This window comes from Canis aureus, chromosome 6 (assembly GCF_053574225.1).
Source record: "Canis aureus isolate CA01 chromosome 6, VMU_Caureus_v.1.0, whole genome shotgun sequence".
In the NCBI taxonomy this organism is placed as follows: Eukaryota; Metazoa; Chordata; class Mammalia; order Carnivora; family Canidae; genus Canis; species Canis aureus.
In genome coordinates, this window is record NC_135616.1 from 11,750,826 (window position 1) to 11,775,911 (window position 25,086).

Genomic DNA, 25,086 nt, shown 5'->3' on the forward strand with positions numbered 1-25,086 from the left:
TTGTGAGAACAAAAAGGTCAGACTAGGAACTTTGAACTTTGATTTCATTACCACTAAATTTTAGCCAACTGACCTAATGAACTTTTTATTATTCACTTAATGTTATATCTTTATTCAGAGATTTTTATATTACCTTTAAAACTTGTAAGGATTTTGTTTTCTGTCATTCTTTTTATAGAGTTAAAGTCTTTTAGGACTCTTGGAAATGCTTAGGCAAAGGGATAGAGCTAATGTTTGTTGAATAGTGTGTGTTACTCTTCACTATGTTTTTTATATTTTCTTGCATTTAATCCTTGTACAGTCCTGAGGGATACTATCTCCATTTAATAGTCAAGAAAACTGAGGCCAGGGAGACTATTTTGTCCTAAAATCTGTAATAAGTATTAGAACTAGGATTGGAATGCATAGCTCCCTGATTCCAGAGTCCATGCTATATTCCATATAAGAACATGGGAAACTGAGCAAATGACTAACAATTTCTAAAGTGTTATCAGTTCCCTTGAGCCCAGTTCTAGTGTTCAGTTTGATTTTGACTTACCTGGAGGCCATCCAATCACAGTTGACATCCTGAGCAATCACACGAAAAGTCATTTCACCTGCACGTGGTTAGCAGTGGGCGCCACACAAGAAAATTTGGGGAATCTTGCTTCATAAGATTTTATCTTTAGAATTCATGGCCTTTCTATTGAGGCTCTTTCACCCTCCCATACAGGATCCATTAGAGTCACGAGTATTTAACTACTTTTTTGGAAGCAAATCCTCTTTAAGTTGGTCCTTTTTTGTCTTTCTTTCTCATTCAGCCTTTATTTGTATCCTGTGTAGTCAAAGTTCAACTTAGTTTCGTTCAGTTCTCTTGGCCACTTTAGGCCCAGGATATTTTTTGTATAGATGGTAGTCAGTTCCATGTAGCACACAGTCAGTGCATTCTGAAGCCAGCCTGCCTAGCTTTGCACCCCAACTTTTTCAACTACTAGCTTAGGACTTTGGGAAAGTTAGTTAAGTCTATGCTTTAGCCTCTTCATGCATTGAAATGGGCAGTAATAATACTTAATTCTAAAGTTGTTATGAGGATTAAATGAGTTAACACTTGTTAGATACTTAGAACTATACTTGGAGTATTATAAGCAATCAGTAATGTTTGAATTCTTCGCATAGTGTTAGTTTTAGGTCAAAAAGGTTTTCTTTAAAAAAAAAAGTTTTCTTTCACATTCTACTCCAATTCAGGGGATTCACCTGAAAATTCATAGAGTTTTTCTGTTAAACATCATATTTTCTTGATTTTTTTCTTGAGATTGGATTTCCTAGCTTACACCTGGTTTCATAGATGAAGAAGCTTTGAAATCCATCATTTCCATTGTGGTCCTGGCTTAAAAAAAATCATTAAAAACATTAAAACAAAGACCACATGTAGCTTTGGGCTTTAGCTCTTGACTCTGAACTTCATAGTTACTCTGTGTTGTTCTTTGATGACTTCCATAAGTGGTTAATTGGTGGCTTTTCTGATGTTTCTTCTATATTCAGAGACTTTAGGCTGGTATCACATTAATTTTGGTTCAAAATAGATTTGTTACACTTTGCTGGAGGATCTGTTACACCTGCAGGAACTTGATTTTTATGTGCAGCAGCTGTGGTGTGAATGTTTGTACCTTCCCAAAATTCGTATGCTGAAACTAAGTGTGATGGTATTTAGGGGTAGGGCTTTGGGAGACAATTAGGGCTAGATTAAGTCATCAGTGTTGGGCCCTCATAACAGGATTAATGGTATTATAAAAACAAAACAAAACATGAAACTTCACTCTGCATATAAACACCAAGAAAAGGCCATATAATAGCATAACGAAGAAGAGGGCACTCGCCAGGAAACTGACCATGCTGATACCTGGTCCTGAACTTTGAACCTCCTGAATCGTGAAGAATAAATATTTATTGTGTAAGCCACCCAGTCTGGTAATTTGTTAACAGTAGCCTGGAACTGACTGAGACAGCCACCAAAGGGATTTTCTAGTTGGTAAGATACCTACTAAGTAAATAAGACCTTTTTCTTTGGTCTAGAAGTGAGAATAGGTTTTTCTTCCTGGATGTCACCATTTGAGAGAGGCCAGTGTCACTGTGGGCTGGTTGTCTTAGAGGAAGATAGATTGGTTGACTCAGGTCTGGACCAGGCTTTAATTGCTACCTTTGCTCTGTCCTTGCTGTAGGCTGTATCTACTTTGTCCTATTCGAGTCCTTTAAATTCTATGACTCAAGATCATTCTTATGAGAAATCTCAAATGTACCTTTCAGGTTTGGTACCCTAGAGACATTTCTTTAGTGAATTTTTATATATTCAGCTTCAGTGAGACTTTGGGTTTTCTACCGTTAATGATTCAGGGGAGGATTATAATTGCATTAAAGGGCCTTCCCTTCCCTGAAAATGCTCTGCAGTTCACCTCATTTGACTCATATCATGCACTGGCCTGCCACACCCTGGGAAGCACCACAGCACTGTTGGCATAGTTCTCTGGTTATCAGAGTTCTTTTATGTCAATTACATCACTTTACCCTCAAAGCAGTTTTATGGAGTTGTAGTTATAATGAGGGAACAGGTTCATAGAGGGTAGCTGACATGGCTAATAAGTGATAACCAAGACTTGAATTCTGATTCTTAAATTAGGGCACTTTATGTTGTATCATGTTTGCTAATGAACCTGAGATCTTAATAATAGGCTCATTATCCACTAATCAGAGGATCCATTGGGTAGCCTGAAGGAAATTTAGAATGGTTCATATATAATCATCTAAACATACCTTTCTGAGTATATGATATAACCAGTCTTGGGTTACTACCAATATTTTTCATTAGAGATTTTAGTGACGTTGATTGAACTGATAGCTGGAGTGCCACTCACTCAGAATGAGATGGGCTGTTAAACTCTTTGATACAAGCCATGAGCACATTTACCATGAAATTATGTGTCCCTCAATTAGATTAGCCATCTAAATTCACATTTTTAAAGAAAACTCTTCTGCAAAATATAGATTTGTACTTGAAGGTGGCTATTCAAGTGGTGAGAAAGGAGAGCTTATGTAAGGTAAGTAGGGGTACAAATTATTTTATGTACCATGGTGATCTGCTACCAGTGTTTGGTTGTATGGACCAACCCAGAACTACATAGGTGGTCTTAATTCATGGTTCTATTGACTAGTCTACTCCAGCTTGAAAGCAAGTCAGATTACCTTGATAGCTCCATAACCAGCCTTTTCTCTTGAATTTTCTTTCTTTCTTTCTTTCTTTCTTTCTTTCTTTCTTTCTTTCTTTCTTTCTTTCTTTCTTTCTTTCTTTCTTTCTTTCTTTCTTTCTTTCTCTCTCTCTCTCTCTCTCTCTCTTTCTTTCTTTCTTTCTTTCTTTCTTTCTTTCCCTTCCTTCCTTCCTTCCTTCCTTCCTTCCTTCCTTCCTTCCTTCCTTTCTTTCTTTCAGATTCATTCATTCATTCATTCATTCATTCATTCATTCATTCATGATAGACATAGAGAGAGAGAGAGGCAGAGACACAGGCAGAGGGAGAAGTAGGCTCCATGACAGGAGCCTGACGCAGGACTCGATCCCGGGACTCCAGGACCGCACCCTGGGCCAAAGGCAGGCGCTAAACCGCTGAGCCACCCAGGGATCCCCTTCCCTTGAATTTTCCTAGGAGTTAACCTAAATCTGGGACTTCTGTGAACTTCCCAGTTCTGGGAACTTTTGGGTCTTTTTCAGTAGCAGACCCCAAGTCCTTGGCACCATATAAAAACAAATTGATCTCTATGGGTAGAGAACATGAGGAAACTTTTTTCATTCGCTTTTTCCGATCAGGCTTTGGCCTAATTATCAGATTACTGTGACACAACAATGGCATAACTTTGGATGATAGCTAAGGCAAATGAATAGTCACAGTATTAAATCATTTTTGGTCAATATCTCTAAGGAAAAACAAGGCACCCAGCTTGATTTTTAGCATCTCCCCAAATTAACCACATATCCTGATTGTTAGTCAAACTAGACTGTTATTTGAATTTAGGACTCTGCTTTTGCTCATGAATCTTCCTCAGGAACAAACTAGGCTGATCCCACCAGGTGGGATCACCTGGGTCTATATTTTGAGTCTTGATATTCATCTTCTGAGTTATTGAATAATTATTTAAACTACACTTTCTTGTATTCTAAAGAATATGAAGGCTAATTTTTGGACCTTGTAGGATTATTATGAGGATGAAATGAAATAATATATGAATGTATATTAAGTTTCCTAGCATAGGACCTGGTACTTAGAAGTTATTCAATATGGATACTTAGTTCTCTTTATTTGCAGTCTTCCTGGTAGCATATCTTCATGATACACTTTTTTTGCCCCTGAAGGAAGGCTTTTTATTGTTGCTCTTAGAGCCATTTTTCACATGCTTGGATTATTCAGATATGTTTTCCCTCACATTTATCATAAAAACTGAAAAGCAATTTATTCTTCAGATGGCTCGCTGAAAAAAAAATGACGACTTTATATCCTCTTGACTATCTTAGGAGAGGAGGACAAATTTTTATTTATGTTTCTCCTATCAGCAGATCTGGAACTGCCAATATTTAATGAATGACTAAACTAACTCCTGGCCTCAGGTATCTTTGAACTCAGTTGAGTAGAAGACTCTTATAAGAAACCATTAGAGCATAACAAAATGTGCAAAGTGTACATAGTGTGCAAAGACTAAATGGCAGAATAGAGGGAAAATGATGCAAAAGTTTAGAGAGGCAGATCACTAGAGATCACTAAGCAATATGAGAAATGGAGAGCAGGAACCAAGTCCTGATTAAATTTTGGTTTATTTTCTTATTGTAGGAGTGACTGTAAGGATGTTACTAGGCAATAGGCAGCTAAAATGTGAGTTCAGAAGAGTTACAAAGAAAGCATTTTGTTCTTGATTGTAAACTTAAAATTTTTTTTTCTCTAGAAATATAGAGAATATTAGTACATGCAATTTTATCAATTTGTTAGAGCTAGAGTCTAAATTAACAGGAGTTTTTTCCTACTCTGATATTTTCCACCTTTTGAATTAAAATGTTATCTGGGTATCTTTTCTAGATTTGTCTAATAGGATCATTTTTATTATTTTATAGTTGTATTGAGGTATAATTGATATAAGTAAGTTGCACATATTTACAATGCAGAGTTTAATGAACTTGGACTTTCGTGTATACCTGAGAAGCCACCAACACAAAGTAATAAACATAATCTCCCAAGATTTTGTCAAAGCTCTATGTATTCATCTTCTCTAACTGCCTCTCTACATTTTATCCCTATGCAATCACTGTTCTGCATTCTGCACCATAGAGTTGGGTACATTTTCTAAAATTGAACCTAGATGAAATTATACAGCATTCACTCTTATTTTGTGTATCTTCCTTCACTCAAAACATAATTATTTTGAGATTCTTTATTTTTTTGTGTATCAATAATTCATTCCTTTTTATTGTTGAGTAGTATTAAATTGTATGCACATACCACATCTTTTCATGTATTGGTTTTCTATTGCTGCAGTAACAAATTACCACAATCATAACAACTTAAACATTCATTAGTAATTTACAGTTTTGTAAGTCAGAATTCTGAGCAGTCTCACCTGAGTCACTGCCAAGAATCTCAAAAGACCAAAACCAAGGTTTTGGCTAGGCTGAGCTCTTATCTGGAGGCTCTGGGGAAGAATCCATTTTCAAGGTCATTCAGGTTGCTAGATAAATACAGTTCTGTTTCCTTGATGGCTGTCAGCTAGTAGTCAACTCTCAACTTTTGGAGGCTGCTCTCCAGTTCTTCCCCATGGTTCTATCTTCAAAGTCACGATAGCATGTTGAGTATTTAGCCTTCAATACTTCCCCTTGTGCAGCCACCTAAAGAAAAGACTTGTAAAGGGCTTTTGTGATTAGATTTGACCCACCTGAATAATCTCCCTTTTGTGAGTGATAATGTGATCATATTCGTAGATATTCATAGATTCTAACCAAATTCAAAGGAGAGGAGATTTTACAAGTGTGAAGCTCTTTGGGAGTCATTCTTAGAATTTTGCCTATCATGGGCCCAACCTCTGGCCCCCAGTGATCCATGTGTGTCCCATGTATAAAATATATTTCCTCCTCCTCAAACTTTGCAAGGCTATCATTCCATTATAGCATCAGTTCAAAGTTTAGGATCTCATCTAAATGTCTTCAACTTAAAAGTCCTAGATCTCATCCTTTAAGTCACCTAAATCAGGTTAGAATTGAGGCTTCTGATAAATAATCCATTAAGTACAGCTTCTGGACAAAATTCCTGTCCATTTGAGAACCTGTGGAACGAAAGAAACAAGTCCTGCCTCAAACATAACCAACATACAATAGTGGGATAGGCAAAGCATAAGAGTTCTAGTTATTCTGGTTAAAAAAGAGGATATATGAAAAATAAAGGCCTTACTTGTCCAAAACAGTTTGAAAATCTAGTCAAGTGAACTCCAGGCAGACTTGCTTGATTAGATTTCAATAAAAGTTCAGTAAAGCTTGGTAGTAATGCTGGCTCCCAGCTCTTGGCTCCACCCTCTAAGCTCTGGTTCATCTCTCTTGTGTTTTGTTTTCATCCTTTGAGTTACCCTTCCTTTTCTATGAAAGATAGCATATTACAGCTAACTTCTTTTATCAACCTATTTCCTGTCAATATAATTTGGAGGGGGACGGTGTTGTGCATTGACAGCCTTCCTTTCATTTTATACTCTCTCCCCTTTAGGCCAAGCTGGTATCATTTCTGCTGATATAAATTCTGAAGAACCGTATGGATCTTTTTTTTTTTTTTTTTTAATTTTTATTTATTTATGATAGTCACACACAGAGAGAGAGGCAGAGACACAGGCAGAGGGAGAAGCAGGCTCCATGCACCGGGAGCCTGATGTGGGATTCGATCCTGGGTCTTCAGGATCGCGCCCTGGGCCAAAGGCAGGCGCCAAACCGCTGCGCCACCCAGGGATCCCGAACCGTATGGATCTTGTTTGGAATTGTTTTTTTAGATGATTTTTATCAACTTGGGGAAGTTCCCTTCTATTGTTTTGAGAGTTTTTATTATGACTAAATGTTGTATTTCATCAAATGCCTTTTCTGTGTCAATTGATAAGATCATATGATTTTTTTTCTTTAGTTTGTAGATCTGATGTATTACATTCACTGGCTTTCAAATTTTGAGGTAGCCTTTCAAATCGAATAAATCCTTCTTGAATGAGGTCTATAATTCTTTTTTATATACTGTTTTTGATTTGCTAATATTTTAAAAAAGTCTTTACTGAGCCCAGGATCATTCACATTTTGTTATTTTTTTCTTCTAGAAGTTCTATAAAATTTGATTTTTGATCTACTTATAGTTATTTTATGTTTAGTATGAGTTGAAAGTCAATGTTGATTTTTTTTCTAAATGTATCACCAGTTAATACAGCACTAATTGCTGATAAATCTTTCTTTTCTGCTACTGAGTTATCTTGGCATCTTTGTTGAAAACAGTTGACAAATATATATGCATCTATTGATAGATTCTTAGTTTTATTCCATTGAACTGTGTCTTTATTTATGCCAGTTCCACACTATCTTGATTACTGTAGTTTATAATAAGTTTTGAAATCAAATAGGATCAGTCCACAAACTTTGTTGTTGTTTTTGGTCATCACTTTTTAAAAAAAATTTTTTAATTTAAATTCTAGTTAACATATAGTGTAATATTGGTTTCAGGAGTAGAATATATATATATATATATTTTTTTAATAATAAATTTATTTCTTATTGGTGTTCAATTTGCCAACATATAGAATAACACCCAGTGCTCATCCTGTCAAGTGTCCCCCTCAGTGCCCGCCACCCAGTCACCGCCCCCCCCCGCCCTCCTCCCCTTCCACCACCCCTAGTTCATTTCCCAGAGTTAGGAGTCTTCCATGTTCTGTCTCCCTTTCTAATATTTCCTACCCATTTCTTCTCCCTTCCCCTCTATTCCCTTTCACTATTATTTATATTCCCCAAATGAATGAGACCATATAATGTTTGTCCTTCTCCGATTGACTTATTTCACTCAGCATAATAGCCTCTAGTTCCATCCACGTCGAAGCAAATGGTGGGTATTTGTCATTTCTAATGGCTGAGTAATATTCCATTGTATACATAGACCACATCTTTATCCATTCATCTTTTGATGGACACCGAGGCTCCTTCCACATTTTGGCTATTGCGGACATTGCTGCTACAAACATCGGGGTGCAGGTGTCCCGGTGTTTCATTGCATCTGTATCTTTGGGGTAAATCCCCAGCAGTGCAATTGCTGGGTCGTAGGGCAGGTCTATTTTTAACTCTTTGAGGAACCTCCACACAGTTTTCCAGAGTGGCTGCACCATTTCACATTCCCACCAACAGTGTAAGAGGGTTCCCTTTTCCAGGAGTAGAATTTAGTGACTTATCACTTATGTATAACACCCAGTGCTCATCCCAACACATGCCCTCAATACCCATCACCCATTTAGTCCACCCCCCACCCATCCCTCCACCAGCAACCATGTTTGTTCTCTATAGTTAAAAGTCTCTTATGATTTGCCTCTCTCTCTCTCTCTCTTTTTTACCCTCCCCCACGTTCATCTGTTTTGTTTCTTAAATTCCATATATGGTCATCACTTAAGAGATACCATTTTTATTTGTAAAATTTACATTTAAAAATTAGTAACACCAAACATTTAAAACTATTAGGCCATTTATATTTCTTTCATGAGTTAGTAATAGTTCTTTTTGATTATCCATTATCCGGATGAGGCATTCATATTTTTAAATTAATTTTTCTAAGCCTTGTAAAACGGGAATTTAAAACATACACAAAATAAGAGACAGTGATATAATGAATCTCTATATACCCATCATTCAACTTCAACAATTACCAACCTGTGACCAGTTTTGATTACTTTATACCCCTGCCTACTCCTCCCACCTGGATTGTTAAAAAGACAATCCTAGACATCTTATTATTCCATCTATAGTGTCCTCATTCTACAGATGAGCAAAGATTCAGAGAGTTTAAATGATTTCGTCAAAGTCATATAGCTAATAAGTGGCAAAACTGGGACCTGAACCCCAGTCTGTTTTCACTTCAAAGCTTACACTTTGTTTCTTTACTTTTAAAGCACTTTAAAAGAGTGCTTTACTCTTTTACTGAGATGAGATTGGAATGAAAAGACTACATATTTAATGTATACAACTTGATGAGTCTGGGAATAAGTATATACCTGTGAAACTATCACTGCTATCAAGGCCATAAACATGTATCACCTCCCAAAGTTTCCTCCTACCTTTTTATTACTACTTTTAGAAATAGTAGTATTGTGTATGTGTTTGTGTGTGTATGTGTTAGAATATACTCCTCCTGTATCTCCCTCTCTCCTTCACCTGTTTTGCCAACCTTCCACTTCCCCTTTGGCAATCAATCTGTTCTCTTTATTTATAGATCTAATTCTGCCTTTTGTTTGTTGATTTTCTTACTTTTTTAGATTCTATTTATGAGTAGAATCATATACGATTTGTCTTTCTCTGTCTTATTTCACTTAGCATAATACCCTCTAAGTCTACTCATGTTGTTTCAAGTGGCATGATCCCATTCTTTTTGGTTGTGTAATATTCATTTTCCTTATCCATTTCATCTGTTGGTAGACACTTAGGTTGCTTCCGTATCTTGGCTATTGCAAAAAATGCTGCAATAAACATATGGGGTGTGTATCTTTTCTAATAGTGTTATAATTTTCCCTAGGTAAATACTCAATAGTAGAATTATTGGATCATATGGTAGTTCTATTTTTAATTTTTTGAGGAATGTACATACTATTTTCCAAAGTGGCTTTATCAATTTACATTCTCACCAGCAGTGCACAAGTGTTTCTTTATCCTCACATCCTCGCCAGCATTTGTTTTGTTGCTTCTCTTTCATTTTTAATTTTACTTATTTGGGTATTTTCTCTTTTTTTCTTGATGAGTCTGGCTAATAAACAGTTTCATTTATCTTTTCAAAGAACTAGCTCTTGGTTTCATTGATTCCTCCCCCCCCCCCCATTGTCCTTTTAGTCTCTATTTCATTTATTTCTGCTGTGATTTTTATTATTTTCTTTCTTCTCCTCACCTTGAATTTTGTTCTTCTTTTTCTCGTTCCTTTTGAAGGAAGGTGAAATTGAGTTTTTTCTTTTTTTTTTTTTAATTTTTATTTATTATTTATAATAGTCACAGAGAGAGAGAGAGAGAGAGAGAGAGGCAGAGACACAGGGGACACAGGCAGAGGGAGAAGCAAGCTCCATGCACCCGGAGCCCGACGTGGGACTCGATCCCGGGTCTCCAGGATCGCGCCCTGGGCCAAAGGCAGGCACTAAACCGCTGTGCCACCCAGGGATCCCGAGTTTTTTCTTTTTTCTGAGGTAGTTTTGTATTGCTTTATACTTCTCTCTTAGAACTGCTTTTGCTGGGTCCCAGAGAGTTTGGATTGTTGTGTTTTCATTTTCCTTTGTCTCCATTGTCTCCATTTGTTTCATTTTCATTGTCTCCAGCCACCAAGGTGCCTTGTTTTAAAATCTATTTTGTATGATTAAGTATTGCTACCCAGCTTTTTTAAACTTCCATTTGCATGGTGAATGTTTTTCCATCCTGAACTTCACTTTCAGACTCTAGGTCTGAGGTGAATCTCTTGTAGGCAGCATATAGATGAGTCTTGTTTTTTAATCCATTCTATCACTCTCTTTTGATTGGAGCATTTAGACCATTTACAGTTAAAGTAATTATTGATAGATATGTACATATTAACATTTTTTCTTTCCTCTTTGGTTGCTTCATTGACTCGTCACGTTACTCGTCAGGTTTTTCTTCTTGACTCTTTCTCTGTGTCTCTCATGAATAAATAAATACAATCTTTATAAAAAAGAAAAAAAAGAAGAAGCTCCTTTAGCATTTCTTGTAAGACTGGTTTAGTGGTGTAAATCCCTTTATCTTTCTTTTGTTTGTTTGTTTTCTTTTTTTTAAAATTTTTATTTATTTATTTATTCATTCATTCATTTATTTATTTATTTATTTATTTATTTATTTATATTTATGATAGTCACAGAGAGAGAGAGAGAGAGAGAGAGAGGCATAGACATAGGCAGAGGGAGAAGCAGGCTCCATGCACCAGTAGCCCGACGTGGGATTTGATCCCGGGTCTCCAGGATCCCGGGTCTCCAGGATCGCACCTTTGGGCCAAAGGCAGGCACCAAACTGCTGCGCCACCCAGGTATCCCTCTCTTTTTTTTTTTTTTTTAATCTAAATAGTAACCATTCTTGATTATGTTTTTTTTCCTTTCAGTGCTTTGAATAGATCATCCTCTCCCTTCTGGCTTACAAAGTTTCTGCTGAAAAATCAGCTTAACATTTTACAGGGTTTTCCCTTCTACGTAACTTTGTTTTTCTCTTGGTGCTTTTAGGATTCTTTATCTTTAATCTTTGACATTTTAATTATTATAAGCCATGGTGTGGACCTCCTTGGATTCATCTTGTTTGGAACTGTTTCTTGGACTTGGATGTCTATTTCCCTCCTTAGATTGAGGATGTTTTCAGTTATTATCTCTTCAAATAAAATTTCTACACCTTTCTTTTTTCTCTTTTTTCTTCTGGGACACTCATAATGCAATATTTTTTCTTTTGAAGCATATTTTTCTTTATTCCCATTTTGCTTGATTTTCCTTGTATGGATTAGTGAAATGACTATTTCTAATATTGAAGGAGTCTTGTGTGTGGTCTTGTGTGTGGTGACTCCTATACAAACTATGTGTGTTTGGTTACTTTTTCTGGCACACTGGAGCTATGACTGTATATGCTACCTACTCTTTTAAACTGTGGCTTCTTACAGAGAGAATAAAGAAAAAATAACAATTTTTTTACAAAAGTAAAAAATAAAATATAAAAGAAAAAAGAAAGACTGGAAAAAAAATGAATAAAAAAGAGAAGACCAAATCCCAAAGGTAAAAAGTAAAAACAAAACAAGTGTTCTTGTAGTTTCATGATCCCTGTAAACCATGGCTTTTTTTGTTTCCCAGTGCAGCTAGGGCTGGCGTGGGCCTTTATACTCTGAGCTTGCTGAGGTTGTAAGCCCTCTGTGATGCTCTTATCCCCCATTTATGGTGTCTGAACTCTAGCCCTTATGGTGGCCAGACCCTGCTTTGGTCTGGGCCCTTGAGATTGAGGGGGAGAGAGCATTATCATAGTTCCTTGGCCCCTTTAAACCTTGGACTTTCTTCTGTGTCCTAGTGCATGTAGGGCTGGTGTGGGTCTGTGGACCCTGGGCTCACTGAAGTTGCAAGCCTACCAAGGCCATTGGACCTGCCTGCCATGGTGTGTGGACTCTGCTTTGGTCCAGGCTTTTAGTGTAGGGTGGGAACATAAGCCATGTCATTCTCGAGTTTGACCTGGAGAACTTCCCTGTAGCAATTCTGCTATTTGGCAGAGTTCTACTGTTGTCTCCTTTACATGCTAGTTGCTCTTTTAAACCATGGGTTTTTTCCTGTGCCCAAGGACAGAGGGGTCTGTCCTAGTCTATTAGTAGTATTCCTCCTCATTGCAGTTTGTACGCAGTATTGGGTGTAGGGGTTCCCTTTGTTACTGTGTCTCCATCTCTCTTGTTCTTCTGTCTTTGTTTCTTCAATAGTGATTCAGGCAGTCCTTAGTTTTTCTTCAGGAGGGGTTGTTCTAGTAATAGGTGTAGTTTGGTCTGTTCCTTGGAGGAGGTGAGTTCAGCCTTCCTATGTTTGCCATCTTGAACTGAAACCTTAATCCTTTTTTATTATTGGATTTATGCTGTGGAGGCCGAGAAAAATCAAGGCCATTCCACCTCAAGTTTAGCATTAGCACAAGTACAGCCATCTTAGGCCCCTGTGAATAAGAGCTGAACTTTACAGGAAAAACTTCAAAATGTCTTCGGCAGGGAATCCCATATCCGAAAGACAATAGGGCTCAGAATTGCCGTAGGCACAGAATCCTGTATCAGAAAGAAACAGAGCCCATGCCCGTGGTAGAAAGTCCCATATTAGAATGAGAACAGAGCTCAATGCTCTTGAAAGCCCCATATTAAAATGAGAACAGAGCTCAATGCCCTTGAAAGCCCCATATCAGAATGTAAACAGAACTTGAGAAATTCCTCCACCCCTTCTGAAAATCCCCTAGACCAGCCTATAAAAAAACCCAGCTGTAACCCACTTCGGGGTCCAAGTCCCTGCTCTGCTGTGTTGGGCACACTTGGACCCAAGCTCAAGCTTGTAAATAAACCCTCGTGCACTTGCATCGGTGTCAGCTCCTTGGTGGTTTCTCGGATTCGCAATCTTGGGCACAACAATGCTTGGTACTATAGCCATAGCTTAGGTTTGTTTAGGAATCCTTTTTTAAGGGATCCCTCCTTTTTTAATATCCATATATGATTTCTCTTTGTCCTAACTCTCTCCCTTTCTTATTGGTTTGTGATGTATTTGAGAAGACCTTATCAGGAAGTTCAGCCATCCTATCTTCTACCTGCTGGAAACTCAGCCTTGACTTGAATCTAAAATGAGTAGGCTTCTAGGTGGCAAATAGCTGCAATTCAGTCCTTAATTCTTCAAAGAGAGTGGGCCCTCATGTGGCACAGTGAAAGTGACATAGGATTTTGGAGTCAGGAGGTTGACCTACAAATCTCATTTCTACCTATAAGAATACCTCAGTTGGAGACAAGACTAATTTTATAGTGTTATAGGGGGATATGAAGAAGAAATTCATAGGGAAATGTTTCATAATGCTTGTGAGCTTTATTTCTTAATTTTTGATTATTGTGAGACCACAGAATTATTTTAGCTACCTTGGAAGTCCTTGAAAAGCAAATATTAGGAAGGGCAGATTTATGTTTCTGATGTTATTTTGCAATTCTGATTTAAGGTTATTTTCGATTTCTCAGTATTTGGAAAAAAGAAAGCCTCAAATGGAGGTACCCAAGGCATTGTTTAATTTCCCCTTATTTAATAGGATATCAAAGTAATGCAGCCTTCTGACCTCTGTATTGCAATTATGGGCTCTGCATTTGCTGAATCCTGGGCAGGAAAGTGAGAGGAGCTATTTTATCATATCCAAAGCCACCTTTCCTGGGAGGCCTGAGCTTCTAAGCCTAGGATTCCATACCTCAGTTTATGAACCATCCAGTAGGGCAAAACAGAAATAGTGCTTTAAATTATGTCCTAGTGGAATAGCCCTTGCTCTGGATTGCTTTGTATCTGTCCAAAATGAAGAGAGCTGGGGAAGAGCCTGATCCCAAGAGTTTAAAAAAAATTCCTTCAAGAAGAATGTGATGTCTTGGTAAAAATTAGGATGGAAATAGTAAGCAGTCCCTTCCTATGGAGATCTTTTGGCTCATGATGTGATTATTTTTTTTTTTTATTTTATGTTTTTTAAAATTTAAATTCAATTAATTAACATAGATTATTTTACAGGTAGAGTTCAGTGATTGATCGGTCTTATATAATACCCAGTGCTCATTATATCATGTGCCCTCCTTAAGTATTTTGATTTAATCCAGATTCATTGTTTACTTTGGAAACCATAGGTTAGTAACTGGTGAGTGTGACAGTTTGAAATGTTGACAGGCAACGAATTTCTTTTCCTTTTTTAAAAAAATCTTTTTTTTTTTCATTATGGTAAGTGTACTCTTTAATCTCCATCTCCTGTTTCCCACATCCCCTGATCTACCTCCGCTCTAGTAACCATCAGTTTGTTCTTTATAGTTAATAGTCTGTTTCTTGGTTGTTTCTCTTTTTTTTTTCCTTTCTCCACTTGTTTGTTTTTTTTATTTAATTCTATATATGAGTAAAATCATATGGTATTTGTCTTTCTCTGACTAGCTTATTAGGTCTATTTATGTTGTTGCAAATGGCAAGATATCATTTTTTGTGGTATGATAATATTCCATTGTCTGTATATATATATGTTTGCACCACATTTTCTTTATTCATCTATTTATGGACATTTGGACTGCTTTCATAATTTGGCTATTGTTAGTAATGCTACAATAAACATAGGGATGCATATATCCCTTTGAATCATTGTTTTTGTATTTTGGGGGTAAATATCCAGTTGTGTGATTACTGGATTATAGGACAGTTCTATTTTTAATTTTGTAAGGAACCTCTGTATGTTTTCCACAATGGCTGAACATATTTGTATTACTACCAACAGGTTAAGAGAGTTTCTTTTTCTCCAATATCCTTACCAACACCTGTTGTGTTTTTTATTTTAGCCATTCCAGTAGGTCTGAACTGGCATCTCATTGTAGTTTTGCTTTACATTTCCTGAGTAGGGAGTGAATGACGTTGAACATATTTTCATGTGTCTGTTGGCCATCTGTATGTCTTTTTTTGAAAAATGTCTATTCATGTCTTCTGCCCATTTCTAAAATAGATTATTTGTTTTTTGGGGTATTGAGTTTGATAAATTATTTTTTTAAATATTTTATTTATTCATGAGAGGCATACAGAGAGAGAGAGAGAGAAAGAGGCAGAGTGAGAAGCAGGCTCCATGCAGGGAGCCTGATGTGGGACTTGATCCTGGGACTCCAGGATCGTGTGCTGGGCCGAAGGCAGGTGCCATACCGCTGAGCCACTTAGGGATCTACCAAGTTTGATAAATTCTTTATAGATTTTGGATACTAATACTTTATCAGATATGTCATTTGCAGACATCTCCCATTCCATAGGTTGCTTTTTAGTTGTGTTGATTGTTTCCTTAACTTTGCAGAAGCTTTTTATCTTGATGAAGTCCCAATAACTCATTTTTGCTTTTGTTTCTCTTGCCTCTGGAGACCTGTCTAGTGAAAACTTTCTATAGCCAATGTCAGTGAGATTACTGCCTGTGTTTTCTTCAAGAATTTTTATGGTTTCAGGTCTCACATTTAGCTATTTAATCCATTTTGAGTTTATTTTTGTGTTTGGTGAAAGAAAGTGATTCAGTTTCATTCTTTTGCATGTGGTTCTCTAGTTTTCTCAACACTCTTTGTTGAAGAGGTTGTCTGTTTCCCATTGAATATTCTTTCCTGCTTTGTCAAAGAGTAATTGACCATATAATTATGGGTTTTTTTTCTGGGTTTTCTGTTCTATTCCATTATTCTTATGTATCTGTTTTTATTCTAGTACCATACTGTTTTAATTACTACTGCTTTGTAATATAATTTGTAATCTAGAATTGTGATACCTCTAGTTTTGTTTTTCTTTTACAAGATTGCTTTGGCTATTTGAGGTCTTCTGTGGTCCCATACAAATTTTAGGATTTTTTTGTTCTAGTTGTGTGAAAAATGCTGTTGGTATTTTGATAGGGATAGCATTACATCTGTAGATTGGTAGTATAGACATTTTAACAACATTTGTTCTTCTAACCCATGAGCATGGAAGATCTTTTCATTTTTTGCATTGTCTTGAATTTCTTTCATCAGTTTTCTGTAGTTTTCAGAGTACAGGTCTTTCACCTCTTTGGTTAAGTTTATTCTTAGATGTTTTATTGGTTTTGGTACAATTGTAAATGGGGTTGGCAGGCAACATTTATAACAAATCGACTGTGTGATTAGCCTTATATTTAAAGTCCTCCAGGAAATGGATTTAGGGTGCTTGGTAGAGCCATTTTTTTTTTTTTTAAGTTTTCATTTATTTTTGGCTCTTGGGGTATCTTTTCAATATGAAAAAAAAAGCAAGTTCAACACAAAGTAGAAATTTGAAATGTAGAACAGGACAAAAATCAAGAGTGTGTGGGAAAAGGGAATAGCAGAAGGAAGAGCTGAGGTGTTGCCAAAAGGTGGAGGGTCTCCTTGTCCCAAATGATTTAGGTGGCAATACACACTTTTCCATATGTACACAGCAGAGCTGGAGTTTTGTTAAGAAAAAGTGGGTAGTGTGAGGGGCCTTTTCCAGAGACTAGGGATCAAGGCTAGTCCCTCTTTTCCAGGGGAAAAGGAAGAAGTCCAACATGTGAAGCAGTTTATGTAGGAGGGAAGGATCCCATTCAACAGTGGCACAGACTCCTGCAAAAGAAACCGTTCAGGACAGAACTTGGAAGAAGACTAAAAAAACCAAGACAGGCAGAGAAGGCAAATTCTGAGGGAGAGGACAGGGGCAGCTGAAGAAGAGGGAATGGAGAAGCCTGAGGTGATGGTACTCTGACTTAAGCCTCCTCTTTGGCCTCCTCACCAAAATCCTCTTCTTCTTCTGCGATGGCATCCTGGTACTGCTGGTACTCAGAGACAAGGTCGTTCATGTTGCTCTCAGCTTCGGTGAACTCCATCTTGTCCATGCCTTAACCTGCGTACCAGTGGAGGAAGGCCTTGCCCCGGAACATGGCTGTGAACTGCTCTGAGATGCGCTTGAAAAGCTCCTGGATGGCCGTGCTATTTCCAATGAAGGTGACTGCCATCTTGACTGCCATCTTGAGGCCACAGGGCCACAGTGGACTTGACATTGTTGGGGATCCATTCCACGAAGTAACTACTATTCTTGTTTTGCACATTGAGCATCTGCTCATCTACCTCCTTCATGGACATCCACCCACGGAAGACAGCAGCCACAGTGAGGTAATGGCCATGGCGGGGGTCACAGGCAGCCATCATGTTCTTGGCATCAAAGCCTTGCCTGGTGAGTTCAGGCACAGTGAGGGCCTGATACTGCTGGCTTCCACGGCTGGTCAGAGGTGCAAAGCCAGGCATGAAGAAGTGGAGACGTGGGAAGGGCACCATGTTGACTGCCAGCTTGCGGAGGTCAGCATTGAGCTGACCAGGGATGCGGAAGCAGGTGGTGACACCACTCATGGTGGCTGAGACAAGGTGGTTGAGGTCCCCATAGGTTGGCGTGGTCAGCTTGAGGGTGCGGAAGCAGATGTCATACAGGGCCTCATTTTCAATGCAATAGATCTCATCTGTGTTCTCTACCAACTGATGGATGGAGAGGGTGACATTGTAGGGCTCAACCACTGTGTCAGACACTTTGGGGGAGGGCACCACACTGAAGGTGTTCATGATGCGGTCAAGGTACTCTTCTCGGATCTTGCTGATGAGCAGCGTGCCCATGCCAGAACCCGTGCCCCTGCCCAGTGAGTGGGTCAGCTGGAAGCCCTGCAGGCAGTCACAGCTCTCAGCTTCCTTCTGCACCACATCCAGGATTGAGTCCACTAGCTCAGCCCCCTCTGTGTAGTGGCCCTTGGCCCAGTTGTTGCCAGCCCCAGACTGCCCAAAAACAAAGTTTTCTGGTCTGAATATCTGCCCTAAAGGACCTGAGCGAACAGAGTCCATGGTCCCGGGTTCTAGATCCACCAACATAGGGCAAGGTACGTATTTGCCACCTGTAGCTTCATTGTAGTACATGGAGATACGATCCAGCTGCAGGTCGTTGTCACCGTGGTAGGTTCTGGTGGGATCGATGCCGTGTTCATCACTGATGACCTCCCAGAACTTGGCACCTGTCTGGTCACCACATTGACCGGCCTGGATGTGCACAATTTCCCTTATTGTTAAAATTTATTTTAATTCTTTTTGCTTCTCTCAAAGGTGTGTATGGGGTGGAAAGTGAGATGTGGTTTTTTCCTATACTGCTATTCGCAGGCTGGAAGGATGGGATGTGTCCAGAGGCTGGAGCAATGAGGTCCGAGCACAGTGACAGGAACGTTCTCTGTAGAGCCATCTTGTATTGGGCTGGGAGATGGTTTCTGAGAGCACAGATATAGTTGTTGAAGGAATTAGAGGATATGCATATAGGGTATGAGAGCAGGGAGGAGAAAGCCTCCAAACTGCCAGGCATCTAATGTGGATGCTCTCCAGATCATGTTGTTCCTATTCCCCCATGTATAGATAAGTCAATTAAAAATGATTTAAGGGACGCCTGGGCGGCTCAGTGGTTGAGCACCTGCCTTCAGCTCAGGTCGTGATCCTGGGATCTGGGATCAAGTCTAGCATTGGGCTCCCTGTGAAGAGCCTGCTTCTCTTTCTGCCTGTGCCTCTGCCTCTCTCTCTCAATCTCTCTCATGAATAAATAAATAAATATTTAAAAAAATAAAAATGATTTAAAAATGAAAATAAATTGAGACTTCATTCTAGAGAAATATGAAAGGGTTAAGATAATAGAAAGTAAATAAATGGAATGCGTAAGAAGCTGAAAACAACAAAGGAAAGAGAAATGAATTAGGATAAGAAAACTTTGAAATTCCAGCAGAAACATTAACAATTTCAACATGAAATAAGGACAAACCAGAAGTTGTACTTCCTGTTTCCAGGACAGGAACCTGCAGTATCTCCAAGTTTCCTCCACACAACCTTAAAAAAGGTTTTTACAAATTTGTCTTTACAAATTGTCATAACTTCCTTCCTTCCTTCCTTCCTTCCTTCCTTCCTTCCTTCCTTCCTTCCTTCCTTCCTTCCTTCCTTCCTTCCTTCCTAATGAGAGACACACAGAGAGAGGCAGAGACACAGACAGAGGGAGAAGTAGGCTCCCTGCAGGGAGCCCAGTGTGAGACTCTATTCCAGGACCTGGGATCATGCCCTGAGCCAAAGGCAGATGCTCAACCACTGAGCCACCCAGGCTTTCCAAATTATCATTACTTCTTGAGGGCAAGAGCCATAACTGCCCTGTCTTTGTATTCTAGCACTTAGCTATAGTATCTCACATATAGTATGTACATTATAAATGTTTGCTGAATAAGTAAGACAGTGAAATAATGGGGATCATAAGGGAATTTTATGATCACTAAGAATATAGGAAATCTGCTTTATAGACTCTAGTGGGGACATTACCTAGAACGGGCATTTCCATATTGCAATACCAGATCATAATTCTGACTGTGTTTTGAGAAAACATTAAATTGAAAACAGAGAGGGAGACAAACCATAAGAGACTCTTAACTGCAGGAAACAAACTGAAGGTTGCTGGAGAAGTGGTGGATGGGATGGGGCAATTGGATCATGGACATTAAGGAGGGCACTTGATGTAATGAGCAGTGGGTTAACACTGTCATCAGTTATGCAACTGATGAATCACTAAATTCTACCCCTGAAATGAATAATACAGTATATGTTACCTAAATTGAATTTAAATTAAAAAATATTTAAAAAATTTTAAAAATTAAAAAAAAATTATGGGGTGCCTGAGTGGCTCAGTTAGTTAAGTATTTGCCTTTGGCTCAGGTCATGATCTCAGGGTCCTAGGATCAAGCCCCAGAGCAGGCTCCATGATCAGTGGGGAGTCAGCTTGTCTATCTGCTCCTCCCCATACTGGGATGCTCTCTCTTTCTCTGAAATAAAGAAAGAAATAAAAGAATTTTAAAAAAAGAGAAAGCATTATTTGTTATTTCGTTGTTTGGTTAGACAGGTAAGTATCTGATATTTGTTAAGAATTCTAGGAAAGAGTAGTAAAGATACTAAATTTTATATTCACCTTTACATAAAACTTATTAATGCCAGGAAATGAGGGCTTGCTATAGAATTTCCCAGCTTCCTTTCTTTATGTCTCTAAAATAACTTTTATCATAGAGTACTTCTTCATTGAATTCTATTTTAAAATGCTTAGACTTAAAAAAATCCAAACCTATCTTTAACTATACTAGCAAAGAATTTCTGAAGCAATTTGGCTCACTTTAGGGCCACGCTCAACATTAAACTGAATTCTTTTTAATGGTAATATTATTTTCTCTCATGCTTTATGGTCATTTGGAGTATTGTTTAAAAAGTATGTGATCTTCCAATATATCTTACTATAGGAATTTCCTCTTAAATTATAAAAAACTATCTCAACTTTACTTTGGTTTACTCTTGTGGATAATGTATAATGAAGTTAAGGTATCAATATAGAATTCCTAGATTTGTTACCTAATCCTATTTTAAAAATCTTGGGAATACTATCCATTTTTTTACTTCATGTAAAATTATATTTAGGAAAATATTAACAATTGCAGTTGAAAAATTATTTTTTCTGTATATAAACATGCTCCTTGAACATGATTGGCTGTATAGAGAAATATGACAGGATAAATTCCAAAGGTTTTGTGTGAGATATAGTTGTGCTTTCTGCTAAACAGAAGAAAGCGGGACGTAAAATGTGTATCTTGCCCTATTCTTTGGAAGGGATTATGGTACTGAATGGGGTGATGAGTGTCTGTTGGTGGCATTTGTGACACATGAATCAAATGCTGTTTTGTTCAGACTGTGCTGACATAGTGTCTACACCATCACTTTCCAGTATTACTCTCTGCAGTGATGGAACTGTGCCCTCTCTGTGCTGTCAAACAGTAGTCACATATAGCTCTTGAATGCTTGAAATATGGCCAGTGTGACTGAGTTACTGAATGTTTCATTATGTTTCGTTTTAGTTAATTAAAATTTAAATCATGTATGCTAGTGGCTACTCTGTTAGACTTTTAATTTGATTTCTTATTCCTATAGTAAAAAAATAACATAATTTGAGTTAGAAAAAATCATGTTAAGTGTGCACAGGTTCTCTTTGTATCTGCGTAGTTGATTCTGTTACGATATTTTTGGAGATGAGGCAGTAGAGTATGGAATAGGAAGGCTTGTGTTCTCATCTGGCTATGCCATTAAGCAGCTTGGGCAAATTATCTCTCTAGATAATTTCCTTGCCTGGAAAATGAGGAGTCTGTTGATTTTCAAATTTATATTTAGTATTGGGACTTTTTTCTTAAAAACAAAGCCAGACAAACTGAGCAGAAACCTCATAGATAAGACAAGTGAAATTAGAAGTGGGTTGGGATTAGGAATGCTGTCCCTTAAGTTTAACCTTTTTCTCTCAGTAATTCCCAATCTCCTCTACTACAGTAGAGAGCCTAATTTAGAAAGTGTTGGGAGTGGATGGAAATGCAGGGTTCCTTCTAGTTCTGATAAAGTATGGTTTTTATAGGATTGAATATAGAGTTTTCTTTTTATTGATATCATCTCGGAAGTAATAATTCTTCAAAGGCCAGTCTTTACATGTGTTTTGACTAAACTCAAATCATTACAGTTGAATTTGAGGGATACTCAGGACATTCAATAGGGAGAGGTTTCTGTTCTCTTAGCTCACCAAAAACGAAACTAAAACCGAGAGCTGAATGGTCATAGGAGATATAGGCAGGTCCAAATAACTTTTGCACGCTCTTTTGAAAAAAATCACAATTTAATTTTCTACCTTTCTGAATGGTTTTATTATTTTGATACTTTCAGGACTGAGTTTCATAAAACTATCATTGAAGTGGTTAAATTTGTATTATTAGTGGTTTACTCTGGTTTCTGTGTGGGTTCAAGGAACTCATGCTTCCCTCTCCCTCCCTTCTAGGGAAAAGTAGCTCATATGTGGCATGGAGTCCTTAGGTACATATAACTGGACTGTGGGGTTGGAATTGGCCTAATAGGGAAAATTTGAGAGGTAAGTATAAAGAGGGTAAAAGGGCTTTTTTCACATGATTTTTTTGGAAATGGTAATGTATTTTGGATCTCTTCCTTTCCCTTCCTTTCCATTGCCCTCTCTTCTCTCCAGTATGCCTAATGAGAAGGACTCTGGACTATCTCTCCTTTCACTTTTGCCTTTGGGAAGCCTAACAGGCACTAAGTAGGGAATAGAAGGCACATGGAGAGTCCAACTGTAGCTTTGGCTGCTGGCCAAGTAGTCTTTGTATTTGTACATGACCTGTCCAAACTCACCAAATAGGAGAGATGTTAGGGGCGTAGGACCAGAAACTTGCTCTTCTGGATCTCTGATAAGGAGTTAATTAAAGAATCAGAGACTTGAGAGATTCAGTCAGCCTTTTCATGTGTGAAGACTAAGACATTACATCACACTATGATTTTAAATGTCTTGATGGGAAGGATGGTTTGTTGTCTCTGAGGGCACAGTTCTATAGCAACTTCAGTGCTCTGAAAGCTTTTAATTAAATAAAATTTATGTTTCTTCTCTAGGCCTTCTTGGAATTTAGCAAGAGAGATAAAGAGAGAAAAGAGAGAGAAAAATGAGAAAAAAAAAGTGAAAATAGGCAAGCATTTTGTTTATGCTTCTGGACAACATGGCTCAAGGTTATTCTACTGTGTTAACTATACATTGAGGACAGCTGAACCCATCTGGTTTTCTCCTCCTTCCTTGAGTGTTCCTTTTTGGATCTTTAGCTCCTATTACACTGAATATAGGAAAACTCATTGAAAAAATGTTTAACATATTAAACATGAATTGCTTTGGAATTGGATTGTTTGCATTAAAGTTGAAGATGAATGTATGGATGACAGGTCTTTGATAGAATGAATCAATTTTAGTTGCAAAATACAAGACACTAATAGGTCTGTAAGACTTTACAAAGGATTGCTACACACAGTGTCTTATTTTTCTCACATCAATTCTGTAGGTAAATATTATTTCTTTTTTGGGGCACCTGGGTGGCTCAGTGGTTGAGCATCTGCCTTTGACTCACATCATAATCCCAGGGTCCTGGGATTGAGTCCCCACATCAGGCTCCCCATGGGGAGCCTGCTTTTCCCCATGCCTATGTTTCTGCCTCTCTCTGTGTGTCTCATGAATAAATAAACACAATAAAAAAAAATCATTTCTTTTTTTACTTAAGTGGCCCAGTGAGGTTAAGTGCCTGTTTACTGTCTTATCTACATGTAGAGTCAGGTCTCAAACCTGTTTTTCCTTTTTCTTCGAATGGAAGAGAGAGTTTTCCAGGAGAGGATTAACTGAAGATTCAGAGCTACGAAAATATTAAGGAAGATATAATTTTACAAAAACATTCATGGCTTTCCTGGAAAAAAAAAAAAAAGCCATTTCAGTGGAGTAGAAAGCTTGCAAGACAGTTAAAGATGGGCAGATTACTGAAAGAGTGGATACTCAGACTTTCTTCATGGGGAGAAATCTTTTCTAAGCAAAGTAGTTTTCTTCTATATTTATAACTGGACAAATATAATGATTTGAATAACTCCCAAGTTGTTCTATAATATTAGCTCAACTCAAAATGCATAGTTTCTCAATAATTTAATGTTGCTAAATGGTAGAACTTCTAATACCAGGGGAGTATTAGTTCTTTTTTTTTTTTTTTTTTGTATTTAGAAGTAATTATTTTTTGAAATGTTTAAGGGCTACAAATCTGTGCCACATTTCTCTGAGGTATTCACAAGCATTTGCTAAGACATATACTAGTAAGAATTGTTATTATGCCTGGGCGCCTGGGTGACTGTTGGTTAAGCGTCTGCCTTCGGCTCAGGTCATGATGCCGATTACCAGTTAGCTCTGGTAATGGGGGAGAGCTAGATTCTTGTCTCATAGAGTCGAAGAATGAATCTTCCTGACAAAGGAGAGTGAGTAAAGTGCTAGAAGTTTATTAAGCAAGGGTATAGAAAAGGTTCTCAGGAGTGAGAGGAGTCCAGACAGGGTTGCCACTGAGGGCTTTTTTGGCTGGCCTTTTATAGAAAACCTGACTAGGGAGATGATGGCCTTGAGATTTCTTGTGTCATCTTGAGTGAATGACTTATGACTGACTCGGTGATTACTTGATAGCCATCAAAAGAAGATATCCCTATCATTTTGGAATTGGGGGCCAGATTTACTTCCTTATCTGTGTTTTTGTTGCATTTCAGTGTCCTTGGGGTTTATGGGAGCCTGACTCTGGGGCCTTCCCTTATCTTTCCCTGCCTAGACCTATCTGTCCCTAACTCACTGGGATCTCAGGGTCTGCATCTCCTTCTCCCTTTGTCCCTACCCCTGCTCGTGCTCTCTTCCTCTCTCTCAAATAAATAAGTAATAAAAAGAATTGTTATTATGCAAAATGTACTTTAATTAGGATCTTACTGAATTTCTTATATCACCACTCATTTTTTTATGTCATATTTTTTCCAGTATTCACAGCTTATTGCTGAAATATCTTTGGAAATTAATATTTTAGAAAACTTTATTTTTACTTTCATTATATTCTTAGTATCCTACTTATTATTTCAATTGTTAGAGTTTGCTCTAAGTCCTTAATCTGTGACATAATAGCTTTGTACATACCCAGGAAAAAGGGCCTGAAAAATGATATAA

The 25,086-nt window shown here is 37.9% G+C and overlaps 2 protein-coding genes across 2 annotated transcripts in view; one reads left to right on the forward strand and one right to left on the reverse strand.

Moving 5' to 3' along the window:
* Window positions 1–18,996, forward strand: part of METTL4 (methyltransferase 4, N6-adenosine) — a 57,712-nt gene extending 38,716 nt beyond the window's left edge. Inside the window, exon 10 of the transcript XR_013381231.1 lies at window positions 17,000–18,996. The gene's annotated coding sequence lies outside the window, so the exon portion shown is untranslated. The remainder of the gene's footprint in view (window positions 1–16,999) is intronic.
* On the reverse strand, window positions 17,201–18,688 carry TUBB8B (tubulin beta 8B). Its single transcript, XM_077900191.1, is given in 2 exon segments — window positions 17,201–17,470; window positions 17,472–18,688. Coding segments are annotated over 2 exon segments (1,191 nt in total). The 5' UTR covers window positions 18,408–18,688; the 3' UTR covers window positions 17,201–17,215.
* Window positions 18,997–25,086: the final 6,090 nt, after the last annotated feature.